The 23,335-nt window shown below is 41.4% G+C and overlaps 1 protein-coding gene across 1 annotated transcript; it reads left to right on the top strand.

Moving 5' to 3' along the window:
• Positions 1 to 499: 499 nt before the first annotated feature.
• On the top strand, positions 500 to 18,727 carry LOC137282576 (thiosulfate:glutathione sulfurtransferase-like). The gene is made up of 4 exons (XM_067814347.1): positions 500 to 806; positions 10,022 to 10,198; positions 12,658 to 12,820; positions 18,545 to 18,727. The coding sequence occupies exons 1-4, from the start codon at positions 581 to 583 to the stop codon at positions 18,600 to 18,602; spliced, it is 624 nt and encodes a 207-aa protein (XP_067670448.1). The 5' UTR covers positions 500 to 580; the 3' UTR covers positions 18,603 to 18,727.
• Positions 18,728 to 23,335: the final 4,608 nt, after the last annotated feature.

Raw genomic sequence — 23,335 nt, 5'->3', positions numbered from 1 at the left:
TTTTCTTTTGAGTTTGAGTTTGAGTTTGCTATATTATTTAAAATCTTTTGTATCAAGTAGGAAGCATGTATGTCCGGCCTATATAGGCCTACGATGCAGGGGTTCACTTCTGTATTAATTATGTGTGGGGTCGAACTGCCTATGTAACGATGCATCAACATAGCTAGGGTGGATTTCAAACCTTCAGTGCTGCTAAAGTGTGCTACTTCTAATATAAGTCATGATCCATAATTCATAAACGTGGACATGCTTTTATAGCTCTGTATAGACATTGTAATTACTTTGATCTACATGTTAGTCTACATATAACACCACAATCATTGAACATAGACACGCATAACTACATTTATTCTGAACCAGTATTGGTAAGCTGCAAAAATAACAAAACATTGAGACAAATAACAATATGCTGAAAGATAATGACGATTCGAAAATGTTAATTTCACATTCGTTGAAAAACAAAACCATGAAATTTCACATGAACAGTTGTACGGCAAACATATTGTATATGTTCGGCCTTCACCTTGCAGTGTCAAAGAAACTGACGAAATTCTGCGGAAAATAATTTCTATATATCGATATGAATTTCCTCCAGATAAGACGCGTTTTAGTAAAAACAGTCTGCAGTAAACGATTCCTAGGAGGATCTCGGCCACGAAGACTGAACGACGGTTACGCCCACAAGTTCTCACAGCGGTATTCAGCGTTATCTCATTCGGCACGCCCGACCTTGTCGTCTAGACAACATGCTACTTGGGAAAAGACTAATGTTAATGCTAGCGGTATTCTGTCGGAATACGTCAAAGGTTTGCAAAGACTTTAATTTATGTTACAGCTTGAAAATACTTTATTGGCTTGGTATGTCTATCTGCATATTTCTGCTCCACTGATAATTTAATCAGCTACGTACATGTATTTGTAAATTATCTGTATATTCATAAATCAAACTTACCTTCATTACTAGGATATGTACTCGTATAGTTTTCACCCCCTCCTTACATGGTATATATCTGGCAATCAAACCAGTATCAGCAGTCCTGATAAGTATTATGTTATGGACATCTTGTCCTTCTGTCAACCATTTCTTATCACAAGACACAGAGAGAGGCGATGATACAACACATACTGTGCTTTATTTTGTTATTTCTGCTACCCACGTGGGTTATGGGTAACCTTTTGCATAAAATATGCTTGAAACAAACACCACATTAACCTCACATACAGAACACATTCACTGGAATTTGGAAGGAGACAATGGGCCATTTTCAGGATTATTATCCATTTTCTGAATTTAGAATGGGCCCTTGCCTTTGTATCAACTGTAAACTTCATAATTTTAATGGGCCAATTTTTATTCTAATGTGCATAATGGCCCATGGCGCCTGACTTTCCCAGTCCCTGCATTCACACTCTGTCCAACCCCAATACATGTATATACCACCCTTGGGATATGATGGCCACCTTATCCGCTTACACAAGCATGGGTTACTGAAGACCAATTCTAACTCATGTGTCTCTCTTCATGTGTTAATACTTCGTGATTTATAAATGTATAAAAACTTAACAAGTCAGAGATAGCAATTTATTTCAGAAATGAAAATTCATCAGCCAGTGACTAATTTACTGGCCCGAACGGATTTTTACTCGCCACAGGCTGGAGAGCCAGTGGCTATTTTGCACACTCTTTGAACGTGATTTATCAATATCCACTCCAGAAACAAAAAGTGATGCAGCATTGTCAGGGCTCGAACAGGCCACTGTTCTCGTTAACTGTTAAAGGTATTATTTATTCAGCTGAATGTGTAAGGGAGGTAATCTAACAATTTCAAAAGCAGGGTTTTAGCAAGTGAGTATTTTTATGATGCTTTCAGCAATTTTCCAGCAACTTCACAAGGGACAACGGAAATGTACCCATGTGTGGAATCAAATTCGGGTCTTCAACCAAATGTTTTGACCACTCTGCCACTCCACCACCGCCATGGTGTAAGATGTAAGACAGGAAACCAATTGAAATCAATGTTGATCATATTGTATCTTTATGTCTGTGTTGATTAACTATTTTTGGATAATCAAACACAAACAAACAAATTTATTCTGTAACCAGGCCTTAGGCCCATGATACATTATCAGCTACAATCATATTATCCAGCTTGCACTAAATGTCAGTTTTAGAAGATGATTCTATGGTGAATACTTGACAGATAGATAAATAGATAGATTCCACGTTTGTATAATACATCTTTATCACCAGATTCCATCAAGTGTATGACATTAGTAGTTGTTGGGGAGTCTGTAAAGCAAGCTGGTAGATAAAGCAAGATGAGAGAATTTTTTACACTTCATAAGTATGTGATATTCATTTCTTCATATTTTTCTCCAAACCGTAAACACAGATTCTTTCTTCATGGCGTATATTGTTGTGTCCTCCAGTTTCAAATTTCAGTCTTCAATTGTTACATCTGAATTTTGACATATAATAATTTAAATGCTTAGGATGTCATTATACAATATTTAACACTGAGCAGATACTATCTATTGATGAGATAAAAGTCACATTTAAAGGAAGATTCCAGGAAGGAGTGTCAGTCTTGACAGAGGTTTTCTAATGGTCTTATTTTAAATTCTCGAAGAAATAAGTCTACATCACCAATATTTTGTTAGATCCAAACTGTCCCAAAACCTAAGCGAAAAACGATCTTCTTAATTTAGGTATCCCATGAAGATCATTCAGAATCATCAAGTGTTTTGAGTAATTTATATGACTGATGATGTAGTCTTGTTTTTTTCCTAAGGTGAATTAATCTTGTCCAGTACTTTATTGCCCTTGTCATGTATATATGCTCCCACACTCTCCTACAGCCATGTTATTTGGAGTACCTTTAGTAAGAATGAGAATTGTTTTACAGAAAGCTGCTTGGATACTTTCAATCAACTTGTTACATGAAGTTCTCCAGATTTTGGCTCCATAACATAATACTGGAACAATCATGCTTTCAAACTTTATCAGCTTGTGCAGTATGACAGCTGAATGTTCTACTCCATGTACGTTTGGGGGTAAACAGTATCCCCGTGTAGCGGAGGTGTTCCTATATAGTAGATAAATGGTGAACACTTGTGAGGGTTTTCAGGGATTTTCTGGCACTGGTGTCATGTGGGATGTGGAGATCACCAGATAGCTGTCAGTCTAGATTACCGAACTAACAAAAACACCGTGAATGATAAAATATACATAAATTATTGCATGTCTTTCTTATATGCAATACATATCATGTTATACATTCAGTATGATTATCACTGAACTGTTGACCCATCTGATAACTGCCAATCGTGCAGATATGGCATGTACTCTGATGTTTACACACATAAATGATAATTATAATTACAAATATTTACAATCGCAATCTAAATGCAGTACCTCACATCATCTCAGGGACAAAGACAGACTAGGCCAACAGCTAATTAATGCATCTCAGTGCACCCTGTAATGTGCTGGTGTTGTGCTCTGATGGTGCTCACAAGGAGAAAAATGTGGACTGCCACAGGTGAAAGGCAGTACAAAGCTTTAAATATGACAAGAAGGTGAAATCTATCAAACAACAGAAACCTTGACAACAGGCCAATGCAGAGCTACCTGCTGCAACTAGCTTACCAGTGATTTAGTGAATCAGTTCAAATGTTAGTGTTAACACAGACCTCTCTAGAAATGATACAGTTGTTTTGTATCTAAGTTTGAAATAATAGAGTTTAGCACATTAAAATAACATTTATTTACACACCGTTACACCCAGATACCTGTGAAAAATTACTACTTCATGTTTAGCTCCTTTGTAAGTCCATCTCTCATAATTTCTTAACCGCCCCCTTCTACAGAAAACCAGAAGTTTTGGTTTCTTTTGATTGACTTCCATGCCAATAGAGTCACAAAACTGTTTTATCACATCTATTTTCTTCTGAAATTGTGCAGTACCATCAGCTATTGAAGACACATCATCTGTATGTAATAATGCATAAATATTGGGAAAATCTGTTATTATAAATATGCCTTTCCCCTTGCACCAGAATAATTTATAATTAGATTATCTCTGGCTTGAACAAGTCTTTCTTTCTGTTTGTTTTGATAAACTGCCCTTTTTATTACAAAGCTTAAGGTTTTCATGAAAAGTAAACACAAAGATCTAAACTGGCTAAAATCATTCACATAGTTTCTGTGTGATCTGAGTGCAGCATGTTTCCTGTTCGTCAATGTTTCAGGTTCCTGATCCCTCCTGTTATTGCTGAGACAGACTATTGTTTTCAAAAACAGATTTCCCATAATATCTCCTTAAATGTTGTGCTGTAGTCTGATATAGATCAGTGAGTTTATTTATGGCAGGTGTGACATTCTTATCAGTAAGTCTGAAGATTTCATCACTCTGAATTCCCTCAGAAATATACTTAGAAACAGCTTCTGACTACTTTTAGAATTAGGCCATACAAATTGCAAGCATGTGGCACTCTTATTATTTTCCATGTTATTGTCAATAAGATGCACAGGAACTCTTCCTTTGAATGCAGCATATCACCCTTACCTTCATCTTGTGACCCACCTCTATCAAATGTCAGAGAGCGATATAAATGGAAATTGTTTGGTTTATCCTTATGGTGCACACCGAAATCTGAGATATGAGAAAAATTGTGAGCTAATTATTACATACTCTATCACACAAACTCCATTGTGAGCAAAACATGTGAAATTTCATTCAGTATCTTTAAATAACCTCCCACCAAGTGTGTTAATACCAAAGGTGCACCACAAATCAGCTGATATTTTTCCATATTTATTATTGGTTTCTCTAGCAGACCTTGGCAGATTAAGATCAGTTGGGTAATTATCTGAATCCTCCATATTGTCCAGAGAATCATTTGGTAGAAACAATCTTTCATCCAAGGAGAATGATTTCATGATCTGTATATTCACAAAAATGGTCCCTAGGTGGCTAGGAAGCACATTTATACCTTCTAGGTCACTATTTTGGTATATTGAAGAAGACTCTGGAGATAGGTACCGGTACAAAGAAACTATTTCTCATTCCAAACAGTGAAGTTTTTTACCCATAATGCCATACAATTTTCGAAATTGCAGAAAACATGTACGTTTAACTATTTGCTTGTCAGATAGCGAATTTCTAACAAATACTGTTACTCCGCCGCTGTAGCGACCCCGAGGGAAGCAAAAAACAAAGGGTCACTACAGCGGCGGAGTTACGGTATTTGTTTGACTCTCGTGCACAATGGAGAGCACGAAAATCGGACAGAAAATCACGAAAATCGTTTCACAGAGACCAACAATGTCATACCTTGATAGAAAAGGGTCTATATTTCCCGTTGATGACTATTTGTGCATTCCCTCTATATTCGAAGATACGATATTCAGTTGATGAGGCCAACGCGGCAGTGGCCACGTCCTGATTTGTTATTATCACGTCGGGGATTCAGAGTAGCCTCCCTTAAACTTCCGGGTCCAAATACACGGTACGATTCTTGTGAGCGGATTCACTTCGTGATATTGCTACTTGTGATGGGTTTCTGTGAAAATCTGCAACACATGCACCTTCACTGGTCATCCGATTGCGCTGATACACCTTCCTGCCGATGATAATCTTGTTATGGCGGTTGTTCGGGGTTTTACCAGACTCCTTATATGACAGCGCTCGACGATCCTCCCGTGCCTCTCGTGTGAGGTTCTTGGTTACAAGGACAGATCCGTCTTCTGCTCTGAATATTTCCCCCGCCATGCTTAGAATTACATTTTTGTCTTTCGTGATGACAAAGTTGGCTTTTATTGGCGGGTTCAGTTTTCTTGATGGGTCTGTGTGACCTCCGTTAAAAGGACATATCTTCTACGTTGACGGTCTTTCAGGAATTCGCGAACTTTTGCCTCTGTCTCATCCCAATTTTCCCGACGCTAACCTTCTATCCCATGGAAACTAAGGCTGTTACGTCTAGATCTTTACTGCTTATCATCAATTTGCTCTTTTTTAAATGAATATATTTGCTGTTTCCAGTCTAAGTAAACTTATCCTCAGTACTTTTCGCTACACTCCACTAATGAGTCAGGTAACCTTTGAGATTGACCAATCTGAACACAGCTTACCAAATCGCGAAATTGGACATTCGCACACACCTTTTGAACTTTTTGTCATGATAAGGTTCGTACCCGAACGATTCCGAATGCTGTGTAGCGTACCGTAGTAGCCGTTGTCTGATTGGTTAGATATATTTAACCGTCTTGCATTTGATTGGGCCATCATTGATCGCTCATTACTCCTTACTAATGTCCGCGACTCACTTTTTATCCTATTCATAAGTGCTAACTACAAGAGTTCAAGCTGTCCTAAAGATTAATATTGTTTTAGACAGTCACATTTCATCCACTTTCCTTTAAATTGCGATGTTGTATTCGATGAGTATCCCATGTCAATGCCAGTTTATCATGAAATATATACCGTGGATATTGTATTGCCACCGGTCTTTTACAGCTATATGGTTGCATCTTTTTTTCAAAATCTTGATAGTTATGGCAAGATTTTAACTTAGAGCAAAATTGTGAGTGGCTTGCTTTACTTGACATGTGTGATTGATGTTTCACATCATGTTTCATACTTTTACTACTCTTTTTCAATACACGTGTTGTTCAACAGCAGAAAAGGGGCGGTGGGGTAGCCTAGTGGTTAAAGCATTCGCTCGTCACGCTGACGACCCGGGTTCGATTCCCCACATGGGTACAATGTGTGAAGCCCATTTTCTGGTGTCCCCAGCCGTGATATTGCTGGAATATTGCTAAAAGCGGCGTAAAACTAAACTCACTTACTCACTAACAGCAGAAAAAGCCGCTGGTGCGGCGTAAAACAGTATCCGTTCATTCAGCCTTAAGAAACTGTTTCCGAAGTCGACGATTCCTTCTGCATCATAAATATATTTTATGAAATGGTGTATTGATCTAGATTTTTATTGTTTTTATATATTGCCACGCACTGCTTGAGGTTGGTGTTGTGACGGGGTAAAATACTGATCGCCGTACTTTAGCTCACCATCTTTATTTATTCAGTGGAATCTTTCTTAGCCTGGTTCAGTGTAATTCAGTTTTCTCCATAATCCGGACTACAGTCCGAGTCCCGGCAAAATTGTTATTAGTTTTGCACTTACATGTTAACAAACCTTTTCCATTGAAAGTATAAATGACGTATTGAATGTAAATAAAATATAAAAAAAGAATGGTTCCAGTAGTTGGTTGTCCTTAACGAAGGGAGGTAACTCGTGGCAGTAAACACGTTAACGGATAAACGTTGTCTAATCCGGACTGTTGTAGAATCCAGAAAACTGACTCGATCCCTTGTCTGTCCGTAACAGACAGATATGTTTCAATTTGTCGTATGAGGCGACTGACGGGATCAGTCTGTCTTGACTGACATGTGACATGTGGTCACTTGTGGTGATTCATGACTCTTGAAGATCCTGGTTCGAATAGGTATTAAGCATCCCATTCTTGCCACAAGGGCGGTTATGCTTGTTACGCGCCAAATGCAGCGATCCGTGAAGATCCGGGTTAGAATGCTCTTCAGAAACCCATGTTTGTCGTAAGAGGCGACTAACGGGATCGGGTGGTCAGGCTCGCTGACTTGGTTGACACATGTTATTGTATCCCAGTTGCACAGATCGATGCTCATGATGTCGATCACTGGATTGTCTGGTCCATACTCGATTATTTAAAGGCTGCCGCCATATATCTGGAATATAGATGAGTGCGGCGTTAAACAACATTCTAGCCTACCACAAGACAAACACGAGTGAACATGTGATCGAGGTGTCGTCGGTGTGCAAAATAAACGGTAGACTGAGGGCCAGAGGCTGCATGATTCAGAGCTATCTAACGGAGAAACTGCTACAATCCGGGCAAGGCTTGGCTGACTGTCCGGGAAGATCAGATTGATCATGTTGTTTGTAGAACGCCACACTCAGCAGTATTCGAGCTATATGACCGAATTGTGTAAATAACCGATCTGGATCAGACAATCCAGTGATCGACATCATGTAATCGATCTATGCAGTTGGGATATAAACATTAAACTGAAGGATCTGATATATTAAGACGTTCTTCTGGCAGCACACAAGTCATAAAGTATGTTTTTATTTTTTTTCACCGATACCACGGTATGGTATTAGTAGATCCAATTTGAAGTCAAATAAATGCTACCGAAACAAGGTCACGATCTAGATTTGAAAATTTCTTAAAAAGTTAAAGAAAAGCAAGTGTTTGGTTCCAGTTAACATTTTGCCCACGCCCTGCTTGAGGTTGGAGGTGTGGCAGAGGAAAATACTGATCGCCGAACTTCACTGCATTGGCTCATCGCTTTGATATATAAAATGGAATCTGTGGAATTTGTCAAATCCGAATTGAATGTAATTAATTTTTCTTCATAATCCGGACTAGTCTCGACATCATGTAATCGATCTATGCAGTTGAGATACGAACGAGTAAAACATTGAAATGAAGGACAAAGACGACCTTCCGGTATTATATCATAGTCATAAATTTGCACCGATTTGACAACATTTATTCATACATCCAGCTTGAAATACAATGAATCTACTGAAACAACTACTTGAGTCATACTATACATTGCTCCATACAGAACCGTTTGAACTCAAGGCTGTAAACGTTTCAATCTTTTAGGCAATAAAATGGTGTTTCGTGAGTCACAACCTTTTGTAAGAAAGTTCAGCTTAAGATCTGTACGGTTGTATGAGCGTCAGTAGACGGTAGTGCTATGAATCAAACCCCTCTTTGGCATTTACCTTGGCATACGTATCCAGTCTTTAATGTCGTAATTCAAATTATTGGTTTTCTCGAATATTGTATGACAAGAAAGAGAGAAAATTCTGCTACAGACAAGCGGCTTGTGAATGTATTTCAGGATGCGTCTAATGATTGTTCTATAACTTATTTGTTCTACGCACGATGGTGACTGATAATGATTATGATGATATGATAATCTTTGAAATGTAAACTTGTATCATAAGAGTTATGTTGTTGTCTTCTTTGCCCTTAGTTTGGTACCTCCTGATATCTTTACACAATCCAGGGCCCCGTTTCACAAAGATCTCGTTGGCCAAAGAGCTTTTCTCACAGCATTTGTAATTCCTATGTTACAATATAGAGGTCCAAATGCTCCAGAAAACTTGCGAGATGTTAGGTTTACGAGAACTTTGCGAAACGGGACCCTGGAGCGTGGGTTTTCCACCGACGGGGTCTGGGTTAGCCTAGTATATAAAGCGTCCGAAGGGGCGGGCTCAATTCTCCACATGGGCATAATGTGTGAAAACTATTTTTGGTGTGCCCCGGCGTGATATTGCTGGAATATTGCCAAACGTGGCGAAAAATTTAACTCTTCCCCTCACAAACTCTCTACCGACATTCACAGACCTTCCTACAGTGGGTAATCCAGATTGCTGAGTGTGCTTTTTGGGAGTCTACATATTCTCCGAAATGTTTTTTGTTGTTACCTAGGAGATGTTTCATTCCCTGTCAATGCCACATGCAGAGTGAGTGAGTTTAGTTTTCCGTCGCACTCAGCAATATCCCAGCTACTAGGTGGCGGTCTGCAAATGGTCGAGTCTGGACCAGACTGTCCAGTACTCAACAGCATGGGCATTGATCTGAGCAATGGGATACGATGACATGTGTCAACCAAGTCACCTTGCCTGACACCCGATCCCGTTAGACGCCTCTTCCGACAAGCATGGGTTTCTGAAGGATAGTCTAACCCGTATCTTCATTGGTCGCTGCATTTGGTCGGGGCAGGGGTACGTGAGCTGATAACAACCCTCTGATAACAACTATCCTGACAGTGCCAGACTTCCCAGACCCCTCGGATTTATTTATTTATTTATTTATTTATTTATTCCACCTGTGAAACATACTAATAATACTCTGTTGTTGCTGTTGCTTTTTTATACTGACAGTTACTGTGTTGGTGTGTAGGGACATGTTTCACTGCGACCCGACGGTACTCCACGGACCTTCCCGTCGATGATGTCAACATTGACGTCACGCAGTTGAAATCGGCCATGGAGAAGGGGGATCCGTATCTCATAGACATCCGAGAACCCCAAGAGCTTGTTGAGAGCGGAGGTATCCACGAGGCACTAAACATACCACGTAAGTATTGATTGAGGTTGCCTTTCTGAACATTATTGGCATGATCAAATTGGGCATGTGATATTGTAATATACGTTAAATGTATAAACTCACATGAGTGAGTGAGTGAATTTAGTTTTACGCCGCTTTTTAGCAATATTCCAGCAATATCACGGCGGGGGACACCAGAAAATGGGCTTCACACATAGTACCCATGTGGGGAATCGAACCCGGGTCTTCAGCGTGACGAGCGAACGCTTTAACCACTAGGCTACCCCACCGCCCCTAAACTCACATGAAGTACTCATTATATGTTATGTATATATACTCACGCGCACAAGAAACGAAAGTTGTTTTTAATCCATATAGGAAACAAACACTGTTATGAGTTCGGGGCATTTTATAAAGCCTGGTGGCGTTAGGAATCAGTTCTGTTGAGTTTAGGTAGGCACACCAATATAAGGAATCACCAAAACGCACCGTACCAATGAACATGTGGTTATCATGGAAATCCCATGAAATTGAACAAGCACGAATTGTCACCACCATTAATGGGTATAAGTGCCACAAAATTGGATCGATCACCATTTGTTCAACAACCCCACGCTTAAATTAAATTGAAAGAAACCAGGCCATCGGGCGTTTGGAAGCTGGAGTGCCTGTCCAAAATGTTGCCAGTCATTTCGACGTAAACATAACCATGATGTACTGGGTCCAGAATCGATACTAGCTTGTCGTAAGAGGCGACTAACGGGATCGGGTGGTCAGGCTTGCTGACTTGGTTGACACATGTCATCGGTTCCCAATTGCGCAGATCGATGCTCATGTTGTTGATCACAGGATTGTCTGGTCCAGACTCGATTATTTACAGACCGCCGCCATATAGCTGTAATATTGCTGAGTGCGGCGTAAAACTAAACTCACTCACTCACTCCAGAATCGATACAGCGCCACAGCGTTTCCAGCTTGACCGGATAAGAGAATACTAGTGCATTGCGTGACCGTGCAACAATTGGTTGGGTCTATTATTGTGAAGGGGTCAAGGGCCTTTGTCAGTTGATTCCCATCATGTCCATTTAACATCGACTGCTCCCCTATTTTATGAAGATAGCTCTACCTGCCGTTTGTACCAATTTTCCCACCTGGTCATTCATATGTAGAGTAGCTTAGGTTAAGCCGAACTATGCTGTACACAGACCACAGATGACCATCCTCGGAGCGATCGTCCTAGGATCACCACCGCTCGACATGATCGGCACATTACCCGTCAACACCAGCGAAATCTCTTCTTGTCAACCCTTATACCTTTCGTAAACTTAAAGATATCATCAGTCTTGGTAGCCAATGAAATGTCTTCACTAATTTGTTGTCTATCTGACCCTGTTTGTATATCTTGTATTTAATGTTGAAAATTGCATACATTATGTAGTATACTTCATACTTGACTTGCGTTACTTGTGCTTGTGAGTATAGATGTGGTTACATCGAAGATTGGTTTCTCCAGTAACTTAGAGGAACCAACAGCAAACCTTATGCAGATGAATTGCACGAGGATCATGCATCAAATTTCTGAAAAGCATGTGCAGATATCATGCATGCGAACAGCTGTTTTTGTGTTAGGTTTTGTTAGGACTTCATCAGTTGTCAAACTCATGACAATAATCTTTTCAATGTTTCGAATCGTTTCACAATACACCGGGGTCATGTGTAAACAGTATGGACGCAGCAAAAATTACTTGGTTTCCGCAACTGGAAACTGGACTGAAACTTAAGTTTCCACTTTGAATCCAACGAGTTTCCGTTCTTTTGCACTGAGTTTCCAGAATGTTTTCTTTAGAACAGCTGCCCGAAGTAAGTGGCAATATGTACACTAGTTTGATAGGAAGTATAGATTTTGTCACACGTCATGTATTCCCAGTTGTGCAGATCGATGCTCCTGTTGTTGATCACAGGATTGTCTGGTCCAGACTCGATTATTCACAGACCGCCGCCATATAGCTGGAATAATGCAGAGTATGGCGTAAAACTAAATTCACTCTTAAAAAGGGATAACGACACCAAAATAGTTTGTGGAATGCTTTTTCTCTTGGCACATGCCAGGTGGGCATGGCACAAAAATTATAAAAGTGTCAGACTGTGACCGTAAGATGCTTGGCGTAAGAAGCGACTAACGGGATCAGGTGGTCAGGCTCGCTGACTTGATGTGACAGGAAAATACGGACCGCCGAACATCATTGCATTAAACTACTAGAATTGGTCTTCAGTAGCCCATCCTTGTCGCAAGAGGCGACAAGAGGGATTGGGTGGTCAGGTTTGCTAATATGGTTGACAAATGTCATCGGTTCCCAATCGCACAGATCGATGCTCATGCTGTTAATCACTGGATTGTCTTGTCCAGACTCAAACATTTACAGACCGATGCTATAAAGCTGGAATAATGCAGAGTGCTAAACTCACTAAACCTGTTTTCATGTTTACAGTAGGGGAACTAGAATCCGCTCTGGAGATGGCACCGCAGGCTTACAAGAGCTTGTTTGGAAGAGAGAAACCCGATGCAAACAAGACTACCCTTATACTTTTCTGTGCTCGGGGCAATCGGAGCTACCGGGCGGTAACGATGACACGAGAACTCGGATTTAAGAGGTCAGATTTGTAAACTGAAGGTTAGTTTTACATCACCAAACTTCAGGCTAGCTAACCGTCAGTCGTCTTCTCGAGCTGGATTCTAATCCGCCTTTTGAATTTTCAAGCAATATCGCCGAGGGTGACGGGGGCGGTTGGGTAGCGTAGTGGTTAAAGCGTTCGCTCATCACGGCTTAGATCCGCGTTCAATTCGCCTCATGGTTACCACGTGTGAACCCCATTGCTGGTGTTCCCCGCCGTAATGTTGCTAGAATATTGGTAATAGCGGCGTAAAACTAAACTAACTCACTCAATCCGAGGTTGACACCAGAAATAGGCTCCATAATTTTTGTGCATGGGGTGAATAGAACCCGTGTCGTCCCGATTTAATCATTTTTTTCTCATAAAATAAATACACTGCCGGGCAAAAGAAACGATACCAAAATAAAACCCACAATTTTCATTTTATGTAGGTACTTCGGAGCTTAAAACAATCGCCACAACGCTTCCCCAACATTTGTCATGAAAATTGTTGTGTTTGGGCGAACAGTATAACTGCAGAATGTCAAGAAGCGCAAAAATTCTCGTGCACGAATTGCAGGAAGCACGTGCATCTTTGGGGCATAAAAATGCACATGATCCTTCGTTATTGTCAGATCTTCAAGACAAGTACAGCGACCATGCCCCGATTATCGCAGGAATCAAGAGAGAGAGACATTGAAATAGCTCAGATGGGTGCCACTCATGCACATGTTGCAGGTACCTTCGGCTGTTTCCGTCAAATCATCACGAGGCTGCTCTGTCCAGGAGGTGGAACCGTTTGGAGTTATGGTTTCGGGCGGCATTTATGACGGTACTAAGACAGATCTTGTTGTAGTGGATGGTAATATCACAGCTCAACGATACATCGATCAAATTCCTCGTCCAGTTGTGTTACCATTCTTACGTCAACCCCGTAGCTGGATACTGTTCCGGCATGACAACGCCCGTCCCCACAAGGCATTTATCAACACTAATTTGCTGCAAAGAAATAACATCAATGTGTTTCCATGGCCTGCCAGGTCACCTGACATGTCACCCCCTGAATACTTGTGTGACCATTTGGACCGTCAGATCCGTGCTAGAGCCATTGTTTCTGGCAACTGACGTCAGCTTGTCCAAGCTCTCTCTCCAAGAGGAATGGCAAAGGATCCCTGCTCAGGTTATACGGCGTCTGACTTTCTCAGTACGTCATCGAGACAGAGCTTGCATTGATGCCCGCGGTGAACAAACCCGATACTGACAACGTGTGTTATCGAGCTTTCCATCAAGTGTACACCTGTGATCGAAAACTGGACACTTCATTTCCTTATTTTTACAGTGCCTATTTAGGCTTGTTATTGCTGTTACTTGAATGGAATTACTTGCAAAATGTTGTCTATACTGCTGTTATTACACACTATTGTGGTAGAGTTGTTTATGTAGTCATTATGTAATATCATTCAGCTGTTTTACTTTAGCATGTTCAAAATAGTGTCATTTGTATATTTCAGGCAATACAGTAATTAATAACCATTTGTATCAATTTCAGGTATATGAACCAGTCATCATTACTGATTTATAATAATCAAATCTCTCATTTCAGGCTGCGTAAGATATTTAAGCAGTTGTAAGTAAAGTAATATCATTAACGCTCATTTCTTTTGTTAAGTTATTTCATTGGGTAAGTGCATTTCAGTGTCGGGTAGTACAGCTAGCAATCAAAGTGTAAGCTTGGATATTTCAGTCAGTGGCTGGTTTTGAATTAGGTGTCCTACATCCCAACCCTTTGTTTCCACATGCCATCTCTTATCCCTTGCACATGGACATTTGGATCATACAGACTCCGAACAATGTATTAAAAGGGGTGTCAGTTTGTCGTTAATTTTACTCAACCATTAAACAGTTCTCACTCCCTAGCCTGCGTCACCGTGAATGAATTCACAAGACCATCTTAATGACTGTAACGCTATCTTTTTATACAATGTTCGTTTGTTGTTTTATGATATCACCAATAACGCTTGGTACCGTTTCTTTTGCCCGGTAGTTTACATGTAGTACGATCTGTTATGCTCTTGCATAAATGTACACATGCATGTTGCTTTAATCATTAGACGGAATAAGATCACATTTTGATCACATTTAAGATCACGTGTTTTGCTTAATGGTTAGCTTTTGTCATACAACATTTAAGGAACCTTCCTTTTTGCATAAACGTCAGTGATGGTTTTATTTTGTCATCATTATCGACACTCTTCCTCCACTATGTTATTGACGATGCCACAAAATGGTATCTCAGGGTGTTTACCATCGTTTATGAATTGATCTCAGGCTAAGCAAACTTAGTCTCAGTGTATTTCGTTACACTCGACCAGTGAGTCTAACTAAACCTAGTGGAAGGTCGCGTCAAGTAACCTTCGAGCGACCAATGACCGCCCAAACAAATGCGAGACGGTTAAATATATTTAACCAATCAGACAACGGCTACTATACTGAACATCATTGAAAACGCACCACCTGTAAATTTTGAAATAAGGCAATAGAATCTTTTGGAAATGGAAAATTAATGGTGGGAATTTTGATAATAACACACTAGATCGTAAATAACGCTCTACAGTAAAAAACGGATCGTTCGAACACATCATCGAACACATCACATGAAAACAACAAAATTCATGCACATCACACACGAAGGGCACAAATTGCATGCAGAAAGCATGCTGTTCAGGGGTATAAATGACCTTCGGCACAAAACCGTTCTCATTTTCGCAGTACTTTCGTAAGTAAAGTTTTTTCGCCATGCCAAGATTGTCACCAGAGGAACGAGAACAGGCCTTGGGTATGTTGCAGGTCGGCGCTTCAAGCAGAAACATTGCACGACGATTTGGGTGTCATCATTCGACCATTCTGAGGCTTGCTAACAGATACCAACAAACAGGAACCAGCAGGGACCGGCAACGCCCAGGTCAGACACGTGTTACCACCCCTCGTCAAGATCGAGACATTGTACGGCGCCATATTCGGGATCGAACCTTGCCCGCTGCCAGAACCGCCAACGCTGTCCAGGGTCGACGTGGTTTGATCAGCGCTTCCACCGTCCGACGCCGTCTCCGTGCGGCAGGGTTACGTTGTCGACGCCCTTACGTTGGACCCATCCTAACTGACAGGCATCGCCGTGAACGCCGACAATGGGCTGAACAGCACCGTGTGTGGTTGTTACGACGTTGGCATGGTGTGGTGTTCTCCGACGAGTCGCGTTTTCACTTGCGAAATGCTGACGGGCGTCTACGGGTATGGCGTCGACGGGGTGAACGTTATCATCAGGATTGTGTTGTGCAAACCGATCGGTGGGGTGGAGACAGCATTATGGTGTGGGGAGGGATAAGTTATCACCACAGAACCGCTCTGATTGTTTGTCGTGGCAGAGTGAATGCCGTTTACTACCGTGACAACATTCTTCAGAACAACGTCGTTCCCTTCTTTCACCAGCATCAAGATCTGCACACATTTCAACATGAGAATGCACGAGCCCACACTGCACGTGCACAGTATCTGGCTAACAACAACATTCCTCTACTTCATTGGCCTGCATTGTCACCAGATTTGTCACCCATCGAACACTTGTGGGATTACATCGGCCAACGCCTCGCACGTCGTCCGCAGATCAACAACCTTGGGGAACTCGACAATGCCTTGCAGCAAGAGTGGAATGCAGTGCCTCAGGACTTTATTCAGAGACTTATCCGTTCAATGAGGAGACGTTGCACAGCTTGTGTTGCTGCTAACGGGGGTCATACACGCTACTGACTTTCCATTTTGACCCCATCTTTATTTCATTGTCAGCTGCATTAAATCTTCACTGTTTTGCTTGATTGTTTTTTGCTTCTTTTCTTTATCAAACATTGGTCTACACAAATATGTAAAATTTACATAGATTGCTCACTTCTGCTCTTAGAAATCCACAATTTTAGGGGTGGTGCGTTTTCAATGATGTTCAGTATATTTAGGGATCGAAGTGACTTTCAAAATATTTAGGTCACTGACACCGACCTAAAATGCTAAAGTGAATGCATATGCTCCCAATATATGAAATATTGCCAAAATATCGTCACAAATGTGTGACATTGTGCCTTCAATGTGTTGTTGAAGTATTGGTTGCAACCTGACGTAAAACAGTAAAGGGTACATTTCAGGAAATAGATGAAATATTAAGGAGTATGTCATATCATGAATAATTCGTCTTCTGGACACAGAGTAAGGAGCTTCCATTTTAGAAATCGAACAACTAGTCTCCAAGGTATGATGACATCGCGGTTACCTGCCAGGTAAATGACGTTTACCTGTCAGGATCCCGCACCTGGGATGGCGTGTCCTACGGTATACCCCCGTACTTCGGTTATGACGATAGGGGATGTGCAAGAGATACAGTGTCAGTACCTGGGGGCCTTTGGAGCTTTTACCGTAGTTCCCCAAGCAACCACAAGACGATGATCTTCGTTTAATAGTTTATTAAGACTGTTGCTGATTAGCCCACTCTTTGGTCACTCTATAGGACTTTAGCCGCAAAGCCTCCGTCTTAAGCCAAATGCTAGTGCTTTTTAAGATAGTTTTTCAGACGATTCCTCGTGACCAAACATCCAGAGTGGGAGCGCACCAGACTCCCGACCCTGGGCTCTGCTACCGGTTAAAGCTACGTCACAGCCAACACCCTCTTCCTTTTGCCCATTGGTCAACAACCGTTTTCACTCTTCTATTTCGTACTCCCAATACCATATTTGTAGGGCTGTGAGGTGGATTCCAAGAAACTCAGAGTTCCTATCTCCTCACCATATATGTCCCGTGGAATACTTCGAACTGCTGCCGAGGTCCCCGGACAAGTTGCTCCATCTAGTACCGTCATTTTCCCTTTACCTACTCTATGAATCATCTCGACTTGCCTCGAGCAAGCAACAACGACCTACTTTCATTCTTATTTCCTCCGCAACCGAATACCTACCTCTCTTGCCCTTTCTATGTTTCCTTCCTCTCAAACCTATATTTACCATTTCCTATTTTAAATGTATTATTAAAACGCCTTTGTCACCTGTTATTAATAGTATCATTCTTAGACCTAAATATATTTTAACACTAATTATAATTCCTCGGCAATGATACGCTATTATTATCACCATAATATCATACTGAGATCTAACCCGGCATTGTGACCGGACGCTTTCACCACAAAGCTATCCAACCGCCCGTGTGAGACATGAGTAATAAAAGCGTGAAACCCCAGCCAAAGGCATGAGCACGAGCAGTGAGTGAGTGAGTTTAGTTTTACGCCGCACTCAGCAATATTTCAGCTATATGGCGGTGAGCAGGAGCAGGAATGCCAATGTCATGGCATTGTATTTGTCAGTCAGATGATTATGTACACCATCATGATATGTTAGTTTTCAGTCTGGGGCGGTTGGGTCGCATAGTGGTAAAAGTGTTCGCTCGTCACACCCGGGTTCGATTCCCAACATTGGTACATTGGGTCAAGTCCATGGCGGTGGCCCCCGACTTGACATTGCTGGAATACTATTTAGAGCGGCGTAAAATCAAAACTCATTCATTCATTTTCAGTCTACAATCCTTATTCAAGATTCCCATTGACTAACTGGTTTCTGAAAATGCAGCCGTATTTTCTCATGGTTTAGAAGAATACTGGTATTAACTGTTTATGTATGGTCTCCTCTGTTGCAGGAGCTGGCATTTAGTGAAAGGATTCAACTACTGGAAGGAATGCCAGGAAACGGATTGAAACCGTTACCATCACTGCCATACATTCCTTGGTATGGGAGCCAAGGTAGAAGAATCTCAAATCTTGAATCTCAGCCTTAGCAAGGATCAATACAATGTGTCCTACATAAACCTTTCTATATGATTTGTGTGTGTCCGTGTTTCATTACCGTCCTCTATGCTACAATTGGACCGTTGTAGTGTTGGTTTAGGTGTTAGCCGTGTTGTCGATTCTTCCATTAAATGCATCATGCTTGTCAGACACTAGTCCACGTAAATGCTGGAGAAAAGCGACTTTGAATTTCAGACTGTTTTTTCAATCGAAATGCAGTCCATCTGTATTGCGAAATTTAAATGACATGATAATGATGATTATGATGATAATGGATGTATGATGATGATGGGTGATGATCATGATGATGATGCATGATGATGATTTATGGCTCCCCCGCCATGTTATTGCTGAAATATTGCTGAAAGCGGTGTTAAACCATACTCACACACTGCCTGGCTTTGCCATAAGACGAAAGGAATGGTGTGTGTCGGACTGTTACTCCCTGTATGCCCCACTACACAAGTAGTGTTCAACATTAAGATAAGATTAAAATTGTGAATTGTATTTTCATTTGAATGAAGAGTCAAGTGCGGAGCGCCAAATTGCAGGAAGCAGTCATAAAATCGTTGCGTGAAGCTAGAATTGTATGTTTTAATGACGTATTTAATTTCTCGTCAGATCCATATGAACCCAAAGCCATCCTGACTAAAGGTTTTGTCTTATGTGTAAAGCCCAGGTAGAATTATTATAATCATCATGAGATCTGTTAAGGACGTCTTATGGTGAAGTATCTGCAACAGTCTGCACCAGTACATTATTGATCTAGTGAGTGAGTGTAGTTTTACAGCGCTTTTAGCTATATTCCAGCTATATCACAGCGGGGGACACCAGAAACTGGGCTTCACACATTGTACCCACGTGGGGAATCAAACCCGGGTCTTCGGCGTAACGAGCGAACGCTTTAACCACTAGGCTACCCCACCGCCCTATTGATCTAGAGGAATAGTGAGTGAGTGAGGGAGGGTCTGCCACACTGCAAGCAGCATACTAATGTTTGTTTGCTTGCGGACTTAGAGAAAAGTCTTACCGAATTTAAAATGTACACTTTCAATATGTCTGCCATGAGTGGTTCCCAAAATGTCTGATCCATTGCACAGAATAGGTGTAATCACGATGTCAAATACCTGTGGAAATTATATGTCTACTAAACAGGATACAGAGGATATTATATGAGTGCCCATGACATACTATGTTTACGAGACGAGCGTCTAAATGTTGGTATTATACCGATATTGAGGCACAAGTGTCTTAAACACAGTATGCTATGGGTCACAAATATAACATTCTGTTTACTACCGAAGTCGTAAAATTCAGGAAAATAAACCAAATCTACTTTCACACATGGGCTGGTTACCACGTGCAAAGTGCTATTTTGCCATAGGGCATCCTATAAACCCCGATATGTTTGTCCTCACTGGTAAAGATTTAGGAGATAAACATCATGTGTTGGCCAGTTTCCGGGTGTTATTGAGTATGTATCTGAAGGAAGGGAATACATTTGAATTATTTCCGTGCTTCAAATACTCAATAACACCCGGAAATTGAATATTACATTTGAAGTAGGGGGTAACCCCGAATCGATTCTTACACAAGCCAACAGTGTAGAGTAGTGTTAATAGAGTAGTGTGGGGTAGTGTTAATAGAGTAGTGTAGGGTAGTGTTAATAGAGTAGTGTAGAGTAGTGTTAACAGAGTAGTGTAGGATAGTATTAATAGAGTAGTGTAGAGTAGTTCTAGTAGAGTAGTGGTGTTAAATATAAATTTGAGAAAGTTTTCCTTTACACCTATTGCTATTAAACTCTGAAAAGGGTCATTTGTGATTAACACACAGAGAGAGTCAAATGCCCTGGAAAAGGCGATAAAAAGGCAATATAACCTTCCATTTTTCTTTGGCAGATTTTTAGTGACCATAGCGTGAAGGGTGGGGGTATGGTTTGTTGTTGATCAATCACGTCTGAAACACACAACCTCCCACCCTCAACTCCTCCAGGATCCCTTTGTTGCACACAACGACCAATCATGTTCCAGAAATGTTCCAAAGGGTTAGGACAGTGGCTTATGCAATCGTGGCATAAGTGTGTATATGTGTTGAGACTGCACGAAAGCTGGGATGTCTAAGAAAATGGGTTTTTATCAGGTACCCGCTGTTGTGATACATTACATTGGAGGTCGTTACCCCGCCGTATTGCGTATGGGTTATTGTTATGCTGAGTTTCCTAGCTTTGTCAACACAGTGTCGTTTACCTTGGAGCTTCAATTTCCTGTGACGTCTATTGGGCTCTTAATGGTGGTCTTTTGTTGTGCAGTGTACCGATGCGCGAGGCAGAAAGCAATCTCTGGCAAGATAATTTCAGAAACGAAGATTGTGGTCTCTGAACTGAGACCGATGTCGCGATCATCTTCTGGGTAGTTCTGGTTCATGAACCATACGAAATGCGACACACCTCTTGCAGTGGATCTTTGAGGAGTCTGTGATGCTATGTGTAGATGTCAAACCAGATGAAGATGTGCACCTTTGGGTGTAGAGGGTGATTGGACAGCGACCGTGAAACAATAAACTAAAAACAATTCTTAGTTAGTTTGGATGGGTTTCTCTATATTTGTCCAAACGTATCCAAATCTGCAAATGACAGCCGTAGCTGGTCACGTGACCGTAATGGCGGCCTCGTTCATCATGTAAATTGGATGAAGTCACAGACGTTGCTGACTGGTCTACTCGCTGATACTCACAAGCTACACAAAACGATGAATTACTTATCAGGACTGGCCTCTATGTTTGTTTAGCTGGAGACTGACACTTGCCCCTCATGTCGGATTATGTGCTAATTTATTTATCCAGTCTTTACTTCCAGGGACCGTGAGAAGACCTTTAGTCAAGCGGTATTGTTTACTTATGCGAGTTTAGTTAACCGGACTCTACTAGTAGTGACCAAAGAACCGTCTTTACTTATCCTGCCTGTAATCGGTCTTACTTACTCGATTTCCACTGTAGCCTTTAGTCTTTCTTAGGGGTTCACGTGTCACTCTGAGTGAGCTTAGTTTTATGCCGTATTCTGCAAGATTCCGTCTATATGGTGGCGGTCGGTAAACAACCGAGTCTGGACCAGACAATCCAGTGATCAACAGCATGAATGTACGCAATCAGGAACAGGCGACATGTACAGGTAGATGAAAAGCCGGAGGAACATTTGTTCTCCAAAAAATGTGTGCATGAGTATTTGACGTCAGTCACAGACAAACGCTGGCCAGATTTGATGAGACCCAGACTAGCAGTTCGCACCTTGAGGACACCTGGTCCTCCTGGAATCCCAGCTGTGAATATCGTGGTTGCCAAACGCCTCATTTTGGAAATCTTGTCAGGAGCAGGACTTCTACGGTACACCAGTCCGTAGCACTCCGTTTCCTGGTCTGCACTTGCATCACTGACTGAAACACCACTGGCTGAAACACCACTGGCCGAAACACCACTGGCTGAAACACCGCTGGCTGAAACATCACTGGCTGAAACACCACTGGCTGAAACACCACTGGCTGAAACACCACTGGCTGAAAAGTCACTGGTTGAAACACCGCTGGTTGAAACACCGCTGGCTGAAACACCACTGGCTGAAACACCACTGGCTGAAACACCACTGGTTGAAACACCGCTGGTTGAAACACTGCTGGCTGAAACACCACTGGCTGAAAAGTCACTGACTGAAACATTAAAATTAGGCATCTTTGAAAAGAAATACGGTTCTCCCCACCCGAACGAATAGTAAAATATAGCACACTTTTCGCACTGACTGGGTGAGTGAGTTTAGATTTTACGCCATTTTTCAGAGCCGAGAACTCCAGAATGGGACTTCACTCTTTCTACTCATGTGAGGAATCGAACCCGGGTCCTCGACGTGACGAGTGAACCCTTTAACCCCACTGCTACCCAGCCGTCATCTTTTGTCCTAAAATTACGTCCTCTTGCTTGAATTAAATCACACCTGAGAGGGAATTATCCAGACGCCCACTGTTTGAACAGTGGTAAAGCAAACACAAAGGACAAAGAGTCTTCTGTATAGCCATATTCTAACAGGTCAAGCAAAAAGTAGGTCGAATTCGCTGTGGTTGTGGCAGGTACCTTGTGTAATACCCCACGTACCCGTTAGATTAGAAAACCCTGGATAGTAAAACAACAGAGTATACCACAATGTATAACTCAGTATATATTTGTTGGAAAGCGCGTGTGTGTGTTTCATTGTGTGTGTGTATATGTATGTATGTGTGTGCGCGTGCGTGCAAGCATGTAGGCAAGCAAGTTGCTGTTGTGGAAAGTTTTGCCATGTTCTCTGTAACACCTACTCAAAGTCATTCAGAGTATGGGGGTGTGTATGGAGACCGTAGATACAACTCCCAATAATGTCCCAAGCATGTTCCGTATTATATTGGGTTCGAATTAATCTTCAGTAACCTATGGTTGTTGTAAAAGGCGACTAACAGGATCGGGATCACAATTGCGTAGATCGATGCTCATGATGTTGATCACTTGAATGTTTGGTCAACCCTCGATTATTTACAGACTCTGCACAGTGTACCAAAATGTTATAAATATATATAAATTTCATTTATTAGTGAAACCATAAACATAAAATAATGTGATTTTCCAGT

This window comes from Haliotis asinina, chromosome 4 (genome assembly GCF_037392515.1).
Source record: "Haliotis asinina isolate JCU_RB_2024 chromosome 4, JCU_Hal_asi_v2, whole genome shotgun sequence".
Classification (NCBI taxonomy): Eukaryota; Metazoa; Mollusca; class Gastropoda; order Lepetellida; family Haliotidae; genus Haliotis; species Haliotis asinina.
The sequence above is the reverse complement of the archived record's forward strand: the minus strand, read 5'-3'. Positions and strand labels throughout refer to the sequence as shown.